Source organism: Orycteropus afer, unplaced genomic scaffold, assembly GCF_000298275.1.
Source record: "Orycteropus afer afer isolate SDZICR_OR568_19922 unplaced genomic scaffold, OryAfe1.0 scaffold00043, whole genome shotgun sequence".
Taxonomy (NCBI): Eukaryota; Metazoa; Chordata; class Mammalia; order Tubulidentata; family Orycteropodidae; genus Orycteropus; species Orycteropus afer.
The window spans coordinates 6,442,218-6,458,712 of NW_006921630.1; the positions used below are offsets into that span (position 1 = coordinate 6,442,218).

General features: G+C 36.6%; 1 protein-coding gene across 1 annotated transcript in view; it reads left to right on the top strand.

The window, feature by feature from the left end:
• Positions 1–16,495, top strand: part of CEP350 (centrosomal protein 350) — a 187,644-nt gene that overhangs the window by 50,045 nt on the left and 121,104 nt on the right. The window contains exons 15-21 of the mRNA XM_007937637.1: positions 4,117–4,303; positions 6,192–6,412; positions 6,844–7,007; positions 8,094–8,204; positions 8,627–8,767; positions 9,956–10,092; positions 12,014–12,136. Coding sequence (XP_007935828.1) covers positions 4,117–4,303; positions 6,192–6,412; positions 6,844–7,007; positions 8,094–8,204; positions 8,627–8,767; positions 9,956–10,092; positions 12,014–12,136 — 1,084 coding nt within the window. The remainder of the gene's footprint in view (positions 1–4,116; positions 4,304–6,191; positions 6,413–6,843; positions 7,008–8,093; positions 8,205–8,626; positions 8,768–9,955; positions 10,093–12,013; positions 12,137–16,495) is intronic.

The window sequence follows — 16,495 nt, forward strand, 5'->3', positions numbered from 1 at the left end:
AGGTCCAAGGATGCACTCCACTCCTGGCTCTTCTTTCTTGATGGTAGAGAGATTCTACCTTTTTGCTTTTCGGGCTTGTTTTAAGCCTAGCAAGATGGCAAAACTGACCAATCCTTATGTTAGGGTTCCATATACCTTATTTCCATGGCATAGTGCCTAAGGCATTGGCTGCTGACTAGAAGGCTGGCGGTTCAAACCCACCAGCCACTTCTCGGAAGGAAGGTTGGGCAATCTACTTCCATAGGGATAACTGCTTCGGAAACCCAAAGAGGGGTCAACTATGAGTCGGATCCGTCTCCACGGCAGTGAGTTTGATTTTGGAGTTTTACCCCCATGAGGGAAGCTCTGATGATGTAATTCCTCAGGCATTTGACTTTTAACCAGAAAGCTGGCGGTTCAAACCCACCAGCCACTTCTTGTAAGGAAGATTGGGCAATCTACTTCCATGGAGACACTGCCTCGGAAACCCAAGGAGGGGTCGCTATGAGTCAAATCAACTCGATGGCAGTGAGTTGCCATGTACCTTATTTAAATAATTAACAAGCTGTCGAATCCCCTTGGTGAACCACCAACATTTCAACATTTGCATGGTGCCACCCAGTCATCTGGTGGGAGTTACAAAGACCATGGCTACAAGAGCCATATTAAATAATTCACTGTACCACACCTTTGTGATGACAATGTAGTGTTCTGTTATTTGGATATTTATAGTTTATTTTGTCAGTTTCCCATTGCTTAACATTTAGCTTTTTTTTTCTTTTTGCCATTATAAATATTGCTAATTAAATATCTGTATCATTATGCATTAATCTCCTCCTTTCTTTTGGGAGAGATCCTAGAAGTAGTAGAGCAAAAATAATGCTATTTTTAAATTTTTGATACATTTTGCCTAATAGCCCTACAGAAAGCTAGTACCAGTTTATACTTCCAATAAATATAAGAGTGTTGGAAGGAATTACTAATTTTTTAAGAAATTGTTTTTTTAATCATTAACCTGGTATGACTCTTGGGTAGATATGGAAATGTTCTGAAAGTTAGAGTTCATTTTACCAACACTTCCCAAAGTCTGTCTTTTCTTGTTAAATACTGCTTCACAGTGGGCTAGACTGCTTCATAGGTGTGCTGAGGAAAAAAGACCTTCATGGTCCTTAAATTTGGGAAATGCTTTATTAAAAGCATTTAATGTGAAATACGTTTCTTTCCTATAATCAATGCATTTACCGTGCTAATATGCTTTCTTTCTTTTACTATGGGGATGAAACTGTTTTATGAAGCATTTCCCAAATTTATTTGACCATAGAATCGTCAGACAGCATATTATGGAATTAGAATTCAGCTGAACATAGTTTGGGGACTCCTGATCTTGCTCATCTCTTTCATTTTGTAACCTTATTTTGTAAGGTTAGTGTTATCTCCTAAAGTCACCAACTAGGTATTGTAATGCTTGGATTCTGACATCTGACTCTCAGATCAGTAAATAGAAGGGTCAAATACATAAAGCTATATTTGTGTTACAATACACAATATACCTTGTGCTACAATGTAGTATACAGCTTAAATATATAATGAATATATGAGTATAATTAATATGATACAACATAGGTTTATAAAAACTCTAATCTGAAGCATGAGTGTAAGTATAGGTAGTGTTTTATGGCTTCACATTGCCTAAGAATCCCACTTCCACATCATCATCTTAAACATAATTGTTTCTCCAAGTTCTGAAAATCAGTGTAACTTTTGGTATGTATTCTCCACCTGGTGGTGAAAGAGCACGTCTGCGTGCTCTGTGTGAGAACTACAGCAGATGGCACCTCACCTGGTGCAGTTGAAAGTAGTTGGTAGATGAAAGTGGGAATCAAAAGAAAAAATATTTTAAATTTATCTTTAAAACATAAATCTGCTCTCATTTGGCAATCTTTTATTGTAGGGGCAAAATATGGCATATGGGTTCCTCAGAGTGTAGGTCTTTCTTGCATAGACCATTATATACAATTTCTAGTTGTTTGAAGTGAAGTACAGTTTTTATTAAATTGTGTGTTTATTTTCAAAGAATAGTATTGAATGATTAAAGTGTTTTTCCTTTAAAATCAGCACATCTTTATTGTAGAAACACTGGAGGTGGTCAGGTTACTCTTCTAACCTAGGGACCATATATCAGTTTTAGAATATGAAGTCCTTTCTGATTGATTAGTAATCCTTTAGATTATTTCTATGTCCCCTCTCTCTGATTATGATAGCCTACTGCCATTTAGTCAGTTTTGACTCATAGTGACCCCATAGAACAGAATAGAACTGCCCCCATAAGGTTTTCAAGGCTGTAAATCTTTACAGAAGCAAACTGTCTGTCTCTTCTTTCTCCTGTGGAACAGCTGGTGGGTTCAAACCACTGACCTTTTTGTTGGGAACTGAATGCTTTAACCACTGAACCACAAGAGCTGCTTCTAATATGATAGTGTAATTAATATTCTTATATTTAATTCATGATGCTTATCTTTAAGTGATTTCCTACGATGAATTGCTGTAAGTGAAGTGGAATGTCTGAGTCAAAGGGGATGCAAAATTGTTTTTATACGTATCTTAAATGTCCTCCAGAAAGGATGTATCAATTTATACTCCCATAAAAACAGTGTATGGGTCTCCCTTCCTTTCTCTACTGTATGACACTTTAAAAATATTTGCTAATCTAATAATGAAAAAAGGCATCACCTTGATGCAATTTGCATTTCTTTGCTTAATAAAACCAGACTCACTGCCATCAAGTCGGATTTGACTCATAGCGACCCCTCCTTGGGTTTCCGAGGTGCAGTTGAAAATAGGTTGCCCAATCTTCCTTCCAAGGAGTGGCTGATGGGTTTAGTCAGGGTAAATTTTTTTCATGTACTTATGGCTGTTTTCTCATTTTTCCATTTTGAAACCAAATTCTAAATGTAAAATTGTTCACTGTATCAGTATAGCATACTTTTTTTAACTTCATCATTTTCTTATCTGTAGCCATATATCTATATTTTTTTAAAATTTGTTGTTGTTGTTGTTGTTATGTGCCGTCGAGTCGGCCCCGACTCATAGCGACCCCTCCTTGGGTTTCCAAGGCAGTATCACTATGAAAGTAGGATTGCCCAACCTTCCTTCCGAGGAGTGGCTGGTGGGTTTGAACCGCCAGCCTTCTGGTTAGCAGTCAAGTGCTTTAGCCACTATGCTGCCATTAAAATGTACATGCAGTTCTATATTCTGCTTCTTTTCAAAGTATAATAGTAAATACTTTGTTATGCTGCTATTTAAACATACCATTAAAGTGAACAGTACACTAGACGTAGAGTCGTGAGGCCCGGATTTACGTCCTGTTTCTGCTATTGACTGTTTATCGTTGGACAAGTTAGACTTATATAGATCCCTGATTACCTCATCAGTAAATTTGGGATCTGATACCTTACTTCAAAGGGTGTTTAAGAGCAACAAGATATTATATATATGGAAAGCATTTTAAACTGCAAACTGGTGTTTAAATGTTCAGGTTACTATTATGTAATAATTTAGACAACTCTTCTGCTGGAAATGTTGACTGAAACTTTATTATGAAAGTAATATCCTGAATGTAATGCATATTTTTTCATTGTTTTAGTAGTCTTTTTTAGACAGAATCCTAATAAGTAAGATTATACTGAATCAGAGAATATGAACGTTCCTATGAATCTGGTTACATAGTTCTTACTATAGAGCTTTCGAAAGGAATATGCAGTTCTATTGGCAGCTGAAGAGTACACCAGTTTTCTTGTAGCTTTGTATTTTATCCTTACAAAACTTCTTTTTGTTAGTTTTTTATAAGGATGGAGTAGTACTTCATTCTTGCTTAATATACTTATCTTTTAATACCAGTTAAAAACAGCTTATTTTTAAACAGCAAATGATGGATATAAGTGAAGGAAACTTCATTTTCCTTAAATGAAGATGAAAGAATGAGCTGCTTTATTTAAGATATGAAAACAAACTTTAAATGGAAGGCCATTTAAAAATATTCTGGTCTGTACTTTTTATTATCTTACTGAAATCTAGTTATCAATTGTTCCTGTAGCTTCTGGTACTGGGAATCAGCTTTACAAGAAATTTATTTTACAGGGTTGGATTTACTTGCTGGAAACGTTCAAAACTCTCTTCTTGATGAGGAAAAAGTACACTCTGGCTCAGAACGTGGCTCCCATCAAGGAAAGAAATCTGGGACCAGTAGCAAACATTCTGTTAAAGATTATGAGCAAACTCTTGACACAGATAGCATGTTGGAAGATCTTTCTGGACATTCTATGAGGTAAAGTAATGTATATTTTAACTGTAATTCATATGTAACTGAAGTTAAAATATCACTGATATTTAAGTAATGCACTTAGTAAAATTTGGCTTCACACTCTCCTTAACTTTGTTTGTCCAAGCTACTACAAAATTCTGTACTTTCTGAGTTGTTATTGTTGTTACGTGCCGTCGAGTCGGACCCAACTCATAGTGACCCCTCCTTGGGTTTCTGAGGCACTATCTACCATAGCAGTTATATTTAAAATTGAATTTTAGTTTTTCAGTGTTTTGGGGATTCTGAAAACTTTCCCTTTCCTTAAAAGAAACACTGATGATTTAATTGGTAAAGTCTACAAACAAAGTTAAACATTTCTAAGAAAGGATCCATGGCCAAATAAGTTTAATGAATGCCTCAAACTATAATCTAGGCCTCCCTGACCCTGGCCCATGGAGATTTGCAGTGAATAAAATATTTTGTGGCTTAGATAAGACCACTTCCAGTTTTTTTTTCAATTGTTTAGCCTGTTTTTTCTTAACTTGTTTGACTATAGACACTATCTGCCCACAAGTTTTTGTCCTGTCTTTTTTATTTTTTTTATGACAAACTTACAAGCATTCTTAGAAACATACTTCTGTAAATGCTGGTTTAGGTGAATCTTCTCAACAAAGCAATTATAAATTCATCTTGCTAAACCATAGACAAACGTAATGATAATTCTTTTTATGTTCCATAATTGAAACTGTCATCAATGGACAATTAAAACTAGTAGTGCCTCTCAAAACATTATTTTTATTAAAATATTTTCACGCTGGGTATAAGAGAAATTATTGCGTTTGAAACTGTCATCATTTTATTAAAAGCTGAAAGCAAACTTATTTTAATATAATAACTGTGCTAATATCCTTTATAGAGTATCTTTGAGTAATTTATTCAACAAATAAATATTCAATGCAAGGCAACATGCTTAGTATTAAGAGAAATGTAAAAGTGAATAATATATGGTTCCTGCTTTGAGGGACTAGATATGTGCTTTGAATTGAATTAAATGCCTTAGGAGTTACAACCAAACTGCTCTCTGAAAGATTACTTTTTATCAGAAAGTTCAGGGAAGAACTATAACATTAAAAGGTAGGTGGAAACAAATGGACATAATATTAAGTATTTAGAGATGCATAGTATGAAAATAATTTTTTGCTTTGAATCTTTGGGATTAAGAGGAATAACACAAAAATGGTTTTGTCATTTCTAAGTTTTTGATATTGAGTTCTTGGATGGTATAAATGGTAACAATCAACTGTAACAGTCAGCTGCTAACCAAAATGTTGCAAGTTTGAGTCTATTCAGAGGTGTCTCAGAAAAAAGGCCTGGTGATCTGCTTCCAAAATAATCAGCCATCAAAAATCCTATGAAGCACAGTTCGACTCCGACACACACGGAATTGCCTGAGTTGTAATCAACTCATTGGCAACTGGTTATTGGTTAAGTTTTATTTCAGATCTTCTTGACATTTTATTCTCTTTCAGAGACATATGTTCAGATATTTTTGATAGGGTCAAAAGACACTTGACCGTGACTTTTATATATGATCGTAATTTGATTGTGTCTAAGTTCTAACTATTTTAGAAGGTTTTGCCTTATACTATGATAATGTATGGGCATTGTAGAAGAAAGGGTTAAGTGCCAGTCTAATCAAGAGACTTCTTTTCTGTTTCATTGGGGGATGGTTTATGCCTAGAGAAGCATTCATAGACACTCCATAACTGGCTATGTTGAATGAATGAATACCTGAATCATAGCTTTTTAAAGTCAGTGTAAAAGAAAGTTGTACATGTTCTTATGAATTGTTTGGCTTGTTCTTGAGGGTAGTTTTCCTTTTTCTAATGTCTTTATGAAACAAAACTTCTAGTGTCTCATCAGAAAAGGGAAGATCTCAGAAAACTCCGACTTCTCCTCTGTCTCCGAGTTCTCAGAAATTGTTGCAGTTTGACCTTCCAGGACATTCATTGGAAAAGACCAAGTCCTCAGTAATAATACCCCCAACTACAACAGCATTTAAACCTAATGCAGCTTTCACAGATACTAATCTGACTGCCACTAGAACAACTACAGAGATGGCTTCAACACCAGGTAAGTAGATCCAGGCAGTTGTAAGTTTTAAAATAAGTTAGTAATTTTTTTCTGAAAATTCCTGTTCTTTATATTGAGCCACAGGAAATGTTATTTCTAATGGGTGTGATTACTTTTTGAAATATTAACAACTATGGAAGAAATTAAATCTTGAAGAAAGCATGAGAGATTTGAGAGTAGTAATTTTTTCCCCATATTGCCAGCATTAAATAGTAGTTGAAACATACCTGAAAAATGTATTCTATGTAAACCTAAGTGTTTATGGCTTTGTACACACATACATATACACAAGTGTGTAAATATAAAAAGTAACTTGCTTTCCTTCAAAGAAAAGTATATGTGGTATTTTGCTGATAAAATAAGAAACTTTAGAAATAATGAGATTTCATTTCATGTGAACCTTTTCATTTGACAATCATTATGCCCTCCAGGTTCTAAGCGCTTTTCCCCTGCTGGCCTCCAGCATCGTTTGGCAGCAGAACTCAATTATTTGAGTGCCATCGAGGAGTCCATGCGCCAACTATCAGATGTAGAAAGAGTTCGAGGCATTTCACTTGCTCAGCAGGAGAGTGTGTCTCTGGCTCAGATCATAAAGGTATTTGTGGAGTTTTCTTTCTCTTTAGCTTTTTGTGTTTTTCCTTTCTTTTCCATGCTATTTTAATAGCTTTTTGTGTTTATCCTCTCTTTTCCATGCTATTTCAAAGAGTCTTAATGGTGAGCCTTAATATAGCCTTAAAGGATACATAATTCTGGGTCTCCAGATTTGAGCAGAATGTCATATGGTTATATATGTACAGTCTTAGCACCTCTAGAGAACATAGACTATTTATTTAGCACTATTCCAGAAGAGACGAAAATGAGTAAACATATAGATAACAGATTATATGGAAAGGGTCCTAATGAAAGAGAGATCTTTTGTTTTGAGGCAACATTTGTATGAAACTGCTCTTTCAGAGACAGTAAAGGAATCATAAAATTGTGGAGTATGAAAGCATCATCTTTATTTTTACACATAGGACATCTTTCCAAAAGGTGCTATAGCTTTTGCTTTTTAACTGTTTTTTTATATCAGTTCTTAGTCCTGTATACTTTGCAAATTGTATCTGTTGCTGCATTATTTGAGACATAGTAGGCGGTCATTGGGTGGGGGTGGGAGGTGTAGAGAGAGCCGGGAGTTGTGTTAGGCCTTTGGGCCCAAGAGGGATTCGCTGTTCTTTCTGCCTTGCTTCATGAATACTCTGCACCTCACTGTGGCCGCTGATTTTCTGCTGCTATTACCTCACTGTGGTCACCGAGTTTCTGCTGCTATTAGCTCTTTAGGAGCTCTGGTAGCATAGTGCCTAAGGCACTTGACTGCTCACCAGAAGGCTGGCGGTTCAAACCCACCAGCCACTCCTCGGAAGGAAGGTTGGGCAATCCTACTTCCGTAGTGATGCTGCCTCGGAAACCCAAGGAAGGGTTGCTATGAGTCAGGGCTGACTTGACGGCAAACAACAACAACAACAACAGGCGGTCATTAAATATTTTGATAAATGCTAAGTGGTTAATGAATATTTTATATTTCCTCTGAGGCCCTAATTTGTTATTCCAAACGATTTATATTAGGAAATTAGTATTTCATTTATTTAGTTACTATGTTAAAATTCTTAGAATTAATACGTACCATTTCTTTATTTTGAAGGCACAGCAGCAACGCCATGAAAGAGACTTAGCCATTTTGAAATTGAAGGCTGAACAAGAGGCTCTGGAGAGCCAGAGACAATTAGAAGAAACCCGAAACAGAGCAGCACAGGTCACATATTTTGCATTAAGTACTGATTCTTTAAACCTAAATTGTATCATTCAAATCATATTCATGTTCTTTAATTATATAGGAATGAATCAGAAAAGATGAAAATAATATTTTAGTGTTTTATACTATATGGGATAACTTCATGCCATTTAATTCTTACAGCAGCCCTGTGAAATTAGTAGGCAAGAGTTATTATCCCCACTTTAGGGAAGTGGAAACTGAGGGACATAGTGTTTACTTGTCCATGGACATGTCAACTAGTAAACAGTAGAGTTTAAGACTCAAAACATGAAATCCAGATATTAGTCCAGTATTTTTTTTTATAAGGAATTTGATCTGTGAAACAAATTTATAAATTAAAGGCTAATTTGAAGCCAGGGAGTTGAAACTTAAGTTCTCTTTTTACCCCTTTTTAATTATAGGTTCATGCAGAATCATTAAAGCAAGTAGTTAAATCACAATGGGAAGTAACTGAGGTCCTGCAGGAGGCAGCTTGTAAAATAGCAGCTCAACAAACAGAGACCGCCCGCCTCCCCACGGACGCAGTGCACCAGGTCTGTGAGGTAGAGCCACCGGGAGCACTTTCTGTTTTAGTTCTTTTCAGTCAGTCTGACTTGGTTCTTGGTAGTAATGGGTTTTTAACATCTAGCAAATGAATACTTTTAGTCAGTTACTCTCAGTATGGAGCTACACTCCACTGAAATAAGAGACACCGTTGATTGGAGTGTGTTGTATGTGTAAATGTTGTAAGCCAGAAAAAAATGGTGGAGAAACACTTTAAATGTCTGCTCTCTAGAAGGCTTTAAAAAAATCATTGACTTTATTGATGCATAATTTACAAACAATGAAATGTATTCATTTTAAGTATATAGTTTGATGAGTTTTGACTATAAACACCACCGTAGTCAAGAAATAGAGCATTTCTGTCACCCCAGAAAGTTCCTTCATGCCTCTTTGAAGTCAGTCCTCAACTTCAGCTCCAGGGATCTGCTTTGTATAAAGGTGTTTTATTTTTTACCGAGAATGATGTCAGTCTTTTCTTTTACTGTGCCAAGGAAAAAGTTTTACTGCTGTCTCTATATAGGATATCATAATCTATAGTTATAGTTTCAGTTACATGTTTGGACAAAAAATTGGACTATTTCTGACCCGATTCAATTATTAAAAATCTACGAAGCTCCTATATCTTGGATACTATGGGTATGTGCAAATAAGCATAAAGTCTCTTAAGAAAAATTTTTAAAAACATAGTAGAAAGCATTGCAAACATTTGGCAATCATAGTCACAGTAGAAGGACTATCTTAAAACAGTGATTAAATAAATACCAAATGAATAATACATATATCAGTTGGAATAGTGCTTAAGAGTAGGGAAAATGTACTTCATATTGTTGGTCAGAAAAGACTTAAAGAGAAAGTAGTAATTGAATTGATTTGAAGGAAGATTTCATTTTTGGTTTACAATGGCTTATTATGGGTTATATGCTTACTTAAAGGCTTTCTGTACAATCTAAGTCATATATTATTATAGCTTGATGAAACCTTAAGAAAGCATGTAGTCCAGCTCTTCATTTTTATAAGCTGAAACTGTTGAGACTTAAAGATACTAAATGATTTGCCCACAGTCTTTCTGGCAGAATTTGCTTGACCTCAGTCCAGCAATCTTTTCCAAGAGTCTATGCTCCCTCTCAGTTCTGTGACACTCTCTTTCTCTATCTACTGTTGGCTTTGTTGTGTGCATTTATATTTAGATGGCAGAGTTGACACGAACTCACATCTCAGATGCCATCACTGCTTCAGGAGCTCCCTTAGCAACAATACATGACCACCAGCGGCAACACCCTCCAGACTTTGCAAAACCACTGAGGACCAGAGCTGAAACAGATAGGTTAGTATTTGTTCGTTCTGAAAATATGTAATGAGTATCTACTATGCTCCTAAGCACTGTTCTGGATGCTGGGAGTACAGTTGTAAGCTTTTAACCTATTGGGAAGATAGATACTAATCAAATACTCACTTAAATGAACTTATATTTATAAACTGAGGTAAGAAAATCACATGTCTATGAGATAGATAACATAAGAGTTTGATTAGCCTGAAGGTGCAGGAAGAGCAGAGAAGTCTTTCCTGAGGAAGTAAAGCTTATGCTGGGTCCTAATATAAGGGAAAGAGTTAGTGACATAAAGAATATAAGGAACGAGCAGATCAATTTAGGCAAAGGCCCTGAAGTACAAAGGACCATGGCATATTTAAGAGGCAGAGTGCAAAGAGCAGAATGGTATGAGGTAATACAGGGATCGCAGACATTGAGGGTTTTGGAGCTTATTCTAGGAGCAATGAGAAGTCATTAAAAGAGTTTTTTAAGCAGGCTGGGTGACATGATTGTACTTGTGTGTCTGTGTCTTATTTTTTAAAATCATGTTTCGGTTGTGTTGTATAGACTGGGTTGTCAGGGAACTGGAATGAATGCCAAGCGACTGATAGGCAAGCTGTTACAGTAGTCCAGGCAAGAGATAATGATAGCTTGAACAAAGAAAGGAGCAGTGTTGATGGAGAAGTAGATGTTGTGAAAACTATTTAGGGAGTAAAATCAGATCTTAGGGGAATTAAGAAGAATGACTTAATAGGCATTAGATTTGTGCTGCTGTGTGATGGTGGTACCTATTTATTAGGATAGGAAACCAGAAGAAAACCAGGGCATAGGACAAATTATTTTGGTCTGGAGCTCAAAGGAGTGACCTAGACTGACTCATAAATTTGAGAATTTGTAGTATATGGGATCGCCATGAGTTAGAATTGGCATAATGGCAACAAACAACAGGAAGTGTTTGGATGGAAATTAAAGCCCTGAATGTACAGAGAGTGATAGAAGAGAAGAGAGCTTTGTATCATAAACCTGTCAAAAAACTGGCCCTTAATGAAATTATTAATAACCTTCTATAAAAGAGATTAAAGTCAAACCTAGAGTTAAATAAAATTAAGCACTTTAGGATATCTAATACATTTAAGAAATTTGGATGAGATCACGCTATATTGTGTCTTTCCTACTATGATATACATTGATACTTGCTGTAACCAGTTTGTATATTTTGATAAAAATACATTCTACTTCTAAAATATTACAGCATAAATTTAGCTAAATGGATTACTTGATTCTTAATCAGGTATTGTAGATAAGAAACTCTTTATAAAAGAATATATTTAATTAAAAATGGTATTTGCAAAATATGAAGTAGAATAAACAACTCATATGATTCACAAGTAAAGCAAAAACAAACATTTCTTTGATTCTTTTCCTTTATGGTTTTTTACTCCACATTTCCATGGAACATAGATGGCTTGTAGCCATGGCAGAGAGGTACGAATTTTTGAAAAATATAAACCCTAAATAAATAAAAGAAATTAGAAGGAATTATGGCTACTTTGAACTGTTGCATTTATAGTACACAGCAGTTCTTGTTAAATTTTTGTGCGGTTATTCCTTCATCTCTACTTGTAAGAAATAACAGAACATAACATTAGAAGTTTAGAGGCAGAAAAAATGTTATTTCTATTTCTTTCATCTAAACAGTTTAAATTTTTAAGTCTTTTCATTTTCATTGATCCTTGTGATTCTGTGTCTATATCACTTGGTAAAGCAGAAATAATCTTTATGTTGTAAATCCTTTCTATGATTGAATGCCCTATTCTCTCAGAGACTTTGTAACAGTTATTTCATAATTTCTTTTTATTCTAGAGTTTAAGCATTATTTAAAATCATTCTCTTTTAGAGATTTTGAATGTTCAGTCAGCTTTTATTTTCTTTGTAGGAAAAGTGAATCTGTTTCACTCTCTCAGAGTAAAGAAGGAACCCTTTATTCAAAGCATCAGAAGTATTCTTCTTCATATGATAGTTATTCTGAGTCTTCAAGATACAGGAATCATAATCGAAGGTGAAAAGAATCATTTGATTTCTTTATTGTTTACTAAAGTCTGGTAAATGACTTAGGTGTTGCTTTTCTTTCACTTTTTGATCTTTTCTTTGAAGCAAATGGAACAATCTGGCCTTCAAAGTGATGGCTTTCCCTATTTATTTGCCAATTTATAAAATAGTTGGTTCATGGAATAATAAACCTACCATTTCTTGAGAGCTTACTTTGTGTGAGCACTCTATAAATTGTTTTTTGGTATGTTTGATCTTCATAGCATTGTATCCAAGTAGACAGTATTATCCTCACTTTGTAGATGAAGGAACTGAAGCTCACAGAGATTTTAAGAAACTCACCCACAGTTACATAGATAATAGTGCACCAAGGAATTGAACCTTGGTTTTTCTGGTCCCAAGCCTGTGTTTATCGCACATCGCCTTGCTGACATCCATATTTCTTAACAGTATTGCATATAGTATTAACACTAAAAAAAGAAAATTGAATATTTTGTCATTGGCACCTGGCACAGTATTAGTATCTATAGTTTTCTGTGATATTCTTTTCTGGGATTGGAAGATTTTAGAGGTAGGATATCTGTACTGTCAAAGTGTAGTAAAACCTCAATTAAAAAAATTAAATCATGAGACTAAAAAACATAGACATTAGTATGGGGGTTAGTTCAGTTATTGAGTACCTACTATATGTCTGGCACGCTGCTAGATTTTTTTTTTAAAAATGCATTTTATTGAAATATAATTTATGTACAGTGAAATACACAAAAACTAAAGTGACATGGGTCAGTGTTTTTTTTTTGCAGTGTTCCCTCCCTACCCCTCCTACCCCTGGCAACCAACAAAGAAAGTTTCCTTCCATATATAAACCTTTCCTTGACCCTCCATAACAATGAACTTAACACTATGTTTGTGTTTGACTTACTTCACTCAGAATAATGGCCTCCCAGTTCATCCATCTGTGATTGACTTAACTTCACTCAGAATAATGGCCTCCCAGTTCATCCATATTATGCAGTGTTTTGCAGACTCTACGTTATTCTTTAGTGCTGCATAGCATTCCAGTATGTGTATGTACCATAGTTTGGTCATCCACTCTTCTGTTGATGGGCACGTAGGTTGTTTCCATTTTTTGCTGTTGTAAATAGTGCTGTGATGAATATGAGCATGCATTTATCTGTTCCTATCCTGGCTCTCACCTCTCTAGGACATATACCTAGTAATGGAATTGCTGGGTCAAATGGTGTCTCCAATTCCAACTTTCTAAGGAGTCGCCATATTGCTTTCTACAGTGGTTGTGTCACTTCACAGTCACACAAGCAGTGTATGAGAGTCCCCAATCTCTCCACATCCCCACCAGCATTTGTTATTTTCTGTCTCATTGAACCCTACAATTGTGCTAGGGTGAGACGGTTTATCTCATTTTGTTTTGATTTACATCTCTCTGATGGCCAATGATTGTGAGCATCTTTTCATGTATTAGCTGACCACCTGAATATTGTCCTTGGTGAAGTGTCTATTCATGTCTTCTGCCCATTTTTCAATTGGATTGTTAATTCCTTTGGTGTTGAGGCATTGGAGTTTTCCATCCATCTCAGAGATAAGTCCCTTGCCAAATATGTAATTATCAGCGAATATGAATTTGTTGCTGTCATTTTTGTCATGTGCTTTTTCATTGTGTCGATTTCTTTGTTCCATATAATTTTCTATGCTGAGCTTGTTTTGTTTATGAATCATGTTATCAGTTTCTTCATTGCTATTGTTTTAGTGTTTGCTGAGTATTTATGCTGGTCCTCTTTTTTATTTTGATGTGAAGGTTTATCATTTGTCTTTGAGATTACCCTGTGATTTATAGTTTTCTTCCCAAGTTTAGAACAGTCTGTTCTACCTTGTAGTTGTCTTGACTTCCCTAGCATCTAGAAGTTCTGTAATGACACAGATTTTTCCCCTCTTTTTGGTTTGTAGTTGTCCTCAATTGTTGTTGGTGTCTCTGGTTCCCTGTTTACAATCTTGTAGGCTTATTTACTTTGGATACTTCCATAGCTGGGTTGGTTTCTGGGTTATATCATCTTGTATGTTAATGGTCAGTTGTTGTTGGCTGTTGTTGCTTCTCTGTCCAAAGGGCTCCCTTTAGCATCTCTTGTAAGGTTGGTCTGGTTTTAACAAATTCCCTTAATTTCAGCTTATCTGGAAATGTCCTAATTTGACCATCATATTTGAGGGACAATTTTGCTGAGTACATAATTCTTGGTTGGAAATTTTCCTCTTTCAGTGTTTTATGTATACCATCCCACTGTCTTCTCGCCTGCATGGTTTCTGTCAAGAAATCCGAGCTTAGTCTTATTGGTTGCCCCTTGTAGGTAACTTTTCGTTTTTCCCACGCTGCTCTCATGATTCTTTCTTTGTCTTTGGTTTTGGTGAGTTTGATGATGATATGTCTTGGTGTTTTTTCTTTTGGGGTCTATCCTGTTTGGGGTTCATTAGACTTCCTGAATGGATTTATTCTCATCTTTCATCATATGAGGGAAATTCTCCTCCAATAGATCTTGGACAATTTTCTCAGTGGTTTTATTTTTTCTCTTCCTGTTCTGGAATTCCAATGACACGTAAGTTATTCCTTTTGATGGTATCCTTAGGCTTTCTGGCATTTTATTTTCATCTTTTTTCTGATTGATCCCTTTCCAAAGAAGTATTCAGCTGTTTGTCTTCAGTCTCATTAATTCTGTCTTCTGTTGCATCAGTTCTGCTCCTTTGCCCTTTCAATGTGTTATCTATTTCTGACAATTTAGTATTAATCTTCTGGATTTCTATCTGTAGATTTAGAATCATTTCTAATTTTTCACTGATTTTGTCATTTTGTTCTTATATTTTCTTCCAAAATTCTTCGAGGGTTTTTTTCTGTGTTTTCCTGGGTCTGTCTCTCAATCCTTTGAAGATACCTAAATATAATTCTTTTGAATTCCTTATCAGGGAGTTCCAATGCTGCATCTTTCTCAGGGATGTGTTTTGGGTCTTTGTCCTGGGCCCTTGTTTCTCCTGCTTTATCTTGCTTCTTTGTCTGGGCCCTGATGCTCTGTTGTCTCCGAGGCATTGTGATGTTTTCGTGTTTGTATTTAATTGGTGATTATATGTAGGAGTGACTTGCCCACAATTTTTGTTTTCTTTGTATGTTACCTATATAGGCGGGGTACTGTGCTTTGCTCCTCTATTCACTAGTTGACAGCACTTATACACTCACCACCTGTCTCCTTTGTCAGCCTCTCATACGTCCTTGCCAACCCTGGCAAACAGAGCCTGTTCTTACGTCCCTGGAATCCGACTGAGAGTGCTATCAGTTTAAAATCCAAAATGGTTGCCACTTGTAAACATTCAAAATGGCTGCGCCCTCTGTCACTTTAAGTATCTAAAATGGCTGCCGCTTGTAAACATTCAAAATGGCTGCACCCTCAGTCACTTTAAATATCTAAAATGGCTGCCACGTGTAAAAAATCAAAATGGCTGTGCCCTCTGGACAGCAGAAAGTCCACAACTCAGGTTGTCTCCCTCCTTGCTGTTCCCTTTCTAGTCACAGGCCAGCAGCACAGTTGTCCCTGCAGCCCTTGGTGACCAGGACTGATCTTGAAGTCAGTTCTCAGTTCCCAACACCACTTGGAAATAAATATTCAGGCTGTTGGTCTTGTCAGAGTAGCTGACAGTCCGCAGCTCCAACCATCTCTATACTCACTGTTTTCATTCAGGTTTTTCAGCTAGTTGGTGCCTAATCCACTTCTTTATAGTTCCTTTCAATTAGCCACAGGGATCCAGGTGAGGAGAGGGAACTCAACCACGCCCAAAGCAGCAGGGCCGGAGAGTGGGGAAAGGGGATTAAAAGCCAGGAACCCAGACAGAGGAGCAGTCAGCCGCAGGGATCCAGCTGAGGAGAGGGAACTCAGGCACGCCCAAAACAGCAGAGTAGGAGAGTGGGAGAAAGGGGATTAAAAGCCAGGAACCTGGACAGAGGAGCAGTCAGCTGCAGGGATCCAGGTGAGGAGAGGGAACTCAGGCATGCCCAAAGCAGCAAGGTGGGAGAAAGGGGATTAAAAGGCTCAGGAATCCGGATAGAGGAGGAGTCAGCCACGGAGACCCAGGTAAGGGTGGTACGAGAGGTTTCCAACAGGGAGACAAACATGTCTGTCGATTTGTCCTACTGTGGTGACGTGCTGATGTGAGTTTTGAGGCTGAGCCACTGGTGTTTCAAACCCAGTGGGATGCACGTGATGCACAGGTATCAGCCCAGCTTACAGACTGAGACAGACTAGGAAGAAGGAAGAGGCCATCCACTTCTCAAAGAATTGGCCAAGGAAAACCTTATGAATAGCAAAGAAACACTGTT